Source organism: Panulirus ornatus, chromosome 13 (genome assembly GCF_036320965.1).
Source record: "Panulirus ornatus isolate Po-2019 chromosome 13, ASM3632096v1, whole genome shotgun sequence".
NCBI lineage: Eukaryota > Metazoa > Arthropoda > Malacostraca > Decapoda > Palinuridae > Panulirus > Panulirus ornatus.
The window spans coordinates 49,746,975-49,752,974 of NC_092236.1; the positions used below are offsets into that span (position 1 = coordinate 49,746,975).

Below are 6,000 nucleotides of genomic sequence, written 5' to 3' on the forward strand. Positions count from 1 at the left end.
TATATCAGGATGGCAGGCTGAGGGCTAACTTTATATATGCTCAGCTCATGAGATGCAGGTTCATGTCATCATGTAGTTATATAGGACATTATTTTATGTGCAGATGTAAATAGTCTTGTGAAGTATTTTCACCTGGAAATGAATGTGAGTGAGATTTATATCATGTTAGTTTTAGTGTATTTATATGTAGCATTTCTTACCTTATTTTTTAGAGTAATATGATATATATATGCTGTGTGAACTTTTGATTAGTTTTGAATGAAAATGTTATTTAGTTAACAGAAACATAAACTTAGATCATTAGGCAGTAGTAATCATTAATGCTCAGTTTTGAATAGCAGCATTGTTTTTCTTTCAGACGGCCATCCTCCCCCCAACTGGGGAAGTCAGTTCCACAGTGTCAATCCCCCCAGCAACCTCATCTCAGCTCACTGCCTCAGCCCCTGAAGGGGAAGAAAAAATTATCTCTGACAAAGAAATCCAAGAAGCTAAGAACATTAGCACACCCACTGAAGCCTGCAGTAGTATCTAGTTACCTCCTTGTTAGGGGGGTGAGTGCTGGAAACTGTTTAGAAGAGGAGGAAGACCATACATACGAAGATGATGTAACGGATGACAGTGATATGAAAGCTCATGGAATGAAACATAGTATTACAGTGGTTAAAGAGGGTGTGGAACAAATTCAAAAGTTAACAATATCTGAGAATACATAATTGGAAAATAATGATATAGTGTAAGTACCTTTCAGAATTTATGTAATCTAAAAAAAAAAAGATATGGAACTTAAATTGAAAATTACTTACAATGGGGAGTTCAGAAGTGGCATGTGATGAAAGGTGATTTTTTTTTTTTTTTTTTTTTTAAGGAAATCCCCAATTAATTGTCATTGCTAGCACAGATTTTTAGAGATGACTAAGTAGTCAGCTGTCATTGATGATACCTGGAAACTAAGGAGTATTAGGATTTATTGAAAATAGAGACAGCATGGTGATGTATAAGATTGATATCAAAATGATTTTCTGGATGGGATTAATTATGGACTCACCCAAATATGTCTAAAGTTGGTACCGGTAAAACAGTGAATCACAGAACTAATCATTTTCTTAGTATTCTAATGATGTCAGAATAGGACAATCAGAAGGGGATGAAAAGAGGAAGTCAGCCAGAGGCATTGAAATGTAGGCACAAACTGCAGACTGCTTTAATTTTTAATACAGCTGAAGGGGCAAAGATGAGAACATGAACTGATTTTTACCAACTAACCAGGCCCACTTTATGAGAGGGATATGAAGTCAGTGACATCCTATTAGTTTTCCCACATTTGATGGGTATTGATGTTTGCCTGAGCAACTACATTCACCTGTGGGAATAGAAAATGGGACTTAGTGCTTTGAAGGATGGTGGAAATGTTATTCATAGACAAATTATTTTAATATATAATGCCTTTTTTTAGGTTATTTATTGATTGTTGTAGATGAAAGGTGAGAGTTTGGATGAATGTGCAGTAAATATAGTATTAGGGGAGACTTCTCTACAAGCCACCCCCCTGCATTAAGTGTGGGAAATGGCCTAATGGTTACCTAGGGATCATACAGATGTATACTGTGAAGGATGGATCTCCATGGAGGAGCATATGCATATTGTGATTTCATAGCACCTTGTTTTAGCAATTATTTTCATAAAAGACTAAATTCAGCATATGTGTGAAGTATAGACCAGGGTTCAGCCAGTTTCTTTAGAAATTATGTACATACAAATTTCTTGTGATCCAGTGTGGGGTCAATAAAGTGATGCAGATGAAGATACACTGAAGTTATTTCTTATTGCAAATTGCCAGTAAATCAAACCCTTTTAAGTTGTTTTTTCTGATTTCTCCATATATTTTTTTTATAAAGAAAATTAAGTTTGTAATGAAAGTTCAACTTTTTTGTTGGAAGGACAAGTTCAGCTAAGTAGTCGAAATATAAACATCACTATAAATGAATTGCAACACATTTTTGTTCTAGGAAATCCTTATTTTCTTGTATATGTGCCAGAAGGTAATTGAGTCAGTGATAGAAATTACAAGCTAAGTGGTGTAGAATTAACTCCAGTATTGAAATATAACGATAAGTTAGATTGATTTTCAAATAGAAAATTTATACAGTTTTCTGTTATCATGAGGTGATTAGATTAATAATGATTTAGGCATGAATGTTCAAATTGTGTATTAGTAAAGATTGGTAATTTAATGTGAGAATTTTTTTTAGTGTTATTGGATATGTTTAGCAATTGAATTGTAGTAAGGGTAAAGTAGTTTTTGTTCAGAAAACAATGAGTATGAAACCTGGCATTCATCAGATTAAGCAATCAATCAGTTGATCTTGCGTATTAGAAAAATGCTTTATCATGAGGACACTTGATTTATGCTATTCTAGAGCATTAATAGATCATGAGTTTTGAGTTCCCCTTGGCAAAGGATTGCCTGGGTTATTTTGTATTTTTAGGCAGAGATGTTTATTTTCTGAATTAAAAGCCTAACAAAAAAGAAAAAAAAATTAGGTTTCAGTATGAACAGATTATAGTTACCTTGTCACTGTGTTTATACCAACAGGTGATATATTTTGAATAAGTCTTTGATCTTAAGAAGCCTTTCAGAACCTTCAGGTAAGTACAATACAATTTTTCGTCATTTATGTAAGTGTGATTATTCTGTGATCAGTGTCCTAAAAAAAGTTCTAACTACATCAAACTCCACTTGCAATAATTTGGGTAATATGTGAAATGCTTTTGATATTCAAAAACAAGAGACAGTGATTGAGTTTAAAGGTATTGCTTCCAGAATCACCACAGGGTCTTGTTTTTTAACTTTTGAAGATGGCCGAACACGTCAGGATATTTCCTTATTACATGAACAAAGGTAGCACATATGCTTTTCTTTTTTCATAATGGTAGTAAAGGGATGCTGACCATGAAATTCTTTTTTCCCTGTATCAGACATAAAAGTTTGATTTTTCTGATTGTGTTTTATACATAAAGCTCTATTGTGCTTTTTTTTTTTTTTTTTCCCCAATATGTGCTGTGTGAGTGCATGCATGGATATGCATGTGTTTGTGTTGCATAAGCATCCCAATGATTTGTTTTATTAAGATATCCTGATGTAGGCTCTTATGATAAACTGTAATGAAATTTGATAAGGGAAAAAGTATTCAAGGTTTGAATGGCTGAAATTATACATAATGTGCATTATCTGTGGTAATTGGCCATCTTAAGCATTTTTGTGGTGTTAGAAGAAACTCAACTTTTAATCCAAAAAAAATTGGGTGTCATAAGTTCCTTTCATACATTATAATGTTGAGAAGTCATAGAGATTTACTATGGAGAAATGTAGAAAAGATATGATATAAACTAAAACTGATATGATATGTATGCAGTATCAGTTAGAATAAGAATGTATGATATGCATAGCTATATTTATATAATAAAATTCATTAGTTATGTTGGTGTGATTTTTGCTCTGCTTACAACCAGAGGTAGTTCAGAGACAGAGGCTATATGAAATGACCTCAAATCAGTCCACTTTCAAGAAAGTAATAGGTTGCATACTCAGAAATGGAAATTCTAGATGAAGGCTGCTTTTGTTTCATGTGGACTAATTGCAGAATTACTTAAGCAAGAGACTGTATACATGTAACATTTCGAAAAATATAGTTTTATGGCAGTTACCTGCAGAGAAGTTCAAGAGGAAATACAAGTATGAGAGGAAACAGTAGGTGATCAAGAGAGAACGTGCAAAAGATGAAAAATAGGGTAAATGAGAATTAGGGAGATAGAGTATACATCAGGATGAGTGAAAAAGTGGTTTGGAAGGGGATGAGCAGTATGAGGAAAACGAAAGAATGAACGGAAGCATCATCAGTAAATGATGCAGATGGTGACGTGCTACTAGGCAAAGAAGAGGTGATGGAGTAGATATTTTGAACAGTTGTTGAATGTTTTAGATGATACGTTGGCAGCTGTGAGGTATTTATAACATAGAGATGGGCAAGTAAGAGGTGATAGATTCCTTATGTAAGATGAAAGTGACAAAGCAGCTGGAGTTTATAGAATTGTCGTTGAATTTCTTATGAAACGGGTTGACATTGTTGTCTGATGGTTTGGTAGGATATTCATTGTGTTAATGGATCAAGGTGAGCCATTCCACAAGGCATCTCTCTTAACCCTATCTTGTGCTTTCTCCAGATCCATTAATGCAACATACAACTCCTGTTTCTCTAAGTAGTTGTTATTATTATTATACTTTGTCGCTGTCTCCCGCGTTAGCAAGGTAGCGCAAGGAAACAGACGAAAGAATGGCCCAACCCACCCACATACACATGTATGTACATGCACATCCACACACGCACATATGCATTTCAATGTATACATATATATAATTTTTTTTTTTTTCCGCTGTCTCCCGCGTTTGCGAGGTAGCGCAAGGAAACAGATGAAAGAAATGGCTCAACCCACCCCCTTACACATGTACATACATACACGCCCACACACACAAATATACATACCTACACAGCTTTCCATGGTTTACCCCAGACGCTTCACATGCCCTGATTCAATCCACTGACAGCACGTCAACCCCGGTATACCACATCGCTCCAATTCACTCTATTCCTTGCCCTCCTTTCACCCTCCTGCATGTTCAGGCCCCGATCACACAAAATCTTTTTCACTCCATCTTTCCACCTCCAATTTGGTCTCCCACTTCTCCTCGTTCCCTCCACCTCCGACACATATATCCTCTTGGTCAATCTTTCCTCAGTCATTCTCTCCATGTGCCCAAACCATTTCAAAACACCCTCCTCCGCTCTCTCAACCATGCTCTTTTTATTTCCACACATCTCTCTCACCCTTACGTTACTTACTCGATCAAACCACCCCACACCACACACTGTCCTCAAACACCTCATTTCCAGCACATCCACCCTCCTGCACACAACTCCATCCATAGCCCACGCCTCGCAACCACACAGCATTGCTGGAACCACCATTCCTTCAAACATACCCATTTTTGCTCTCCGAGATAATGTTCTCGACCTCCACACATTCTTCAAGGCTCCTAGGATTTTTGCCCCCTCCCCCACCCCACGATCCACTTCCGCTTCCATGGTTCCATCTGCTGCCAGATCCACTCCCAGATATCTAAAACACTTTACTTCCTCCAGTCCCTATATATAAATATGCAGACATATACATATGTACATAATTCATACTTGCTGCCTTTATTCATTCCCATTGCCACCCCGCCACACATGAAATGACAACCCCTTCCCCCAGCATGCATGCAAGGTAGCGCTAGGAAAAGGTAACAAAGGCCACATTCATTCACACTCAGTATCTAGCTGTCATGTATAATGCACCGAAACCACAGCTCAAATAGTTGTATGTGGCATTAATGGGAGAAACTATATTGTTTCTCTCCAGTCTGATGCTTTGTACATGCTTTCAACCTGTCAATCACCACTCTACTATATAACTTGCCAAGTACACTTCACATACTTATACCTCAGTAGTTCAGACACTCGCTTCATCCGTTTTGCCCTTATACAGTGGCTCAATACTTGCATTCTGCCACTCAACATACCTTTAAAATCCTGACTAACCCATCAACAACATAGTCATCCCCTTTCTTTGACTCTCACTTTGCATACTTCCCTATTCCCTTTCCTATTCCTGTTACCACTTCACCATTTACCCCCTTTAGCAGTTTCCATTTGTTCTTTTGTTTTTCTCATGCCATTAACCTTATACCAGAACATCTTTTTCTTCCTGAAGTTTACAGACACTCACTCATCACTACTCTCTTTTGCACCCTTTTTCAACCCCTTCACCCTCCTCTTTATCTATTGCTGTTTTCACGTACATCTCCCAATCATTTGCAATTCCTTTCCTTAAGTACTACCCATGCACCTCTATTTATTTTTTCACTTGCATCTTTACATTGTCCTTCCACCACTCAATACCCTT

The 6,000-nt window shown here is 36.8% G+C and overlaps 1 protein-coding gene across 5 annotated transcripts in view; it reads left to right on the forward strand.

Moving 5' to 3' along the window:
• The window catches only part of LOC139752850 (tubulin polyglutamylase ttll-4-like), a 327,656-nt gene extending 325,849 nt beyond the window's left edge, over positions 1-1,807 (forward strand). For all 5 annotated transcript variants that reach the window (XM_071668813.1, XM_071668815.1, XM_071668817.1 and 2 more), the window contains one exon: positions 359-1,807. In XM_071668813.1, coding sequence (XP_071524914.1) covers positions 359-713 — 355 coding nt within the window. In that variant the 3' untranslated portion in view covers positions 714-1,807. The remainder of the gene's footprint in view (positions 1-358) is intronic.
• Positions 1,808-6,000: the final 4,193 nt, after the last annotated feature.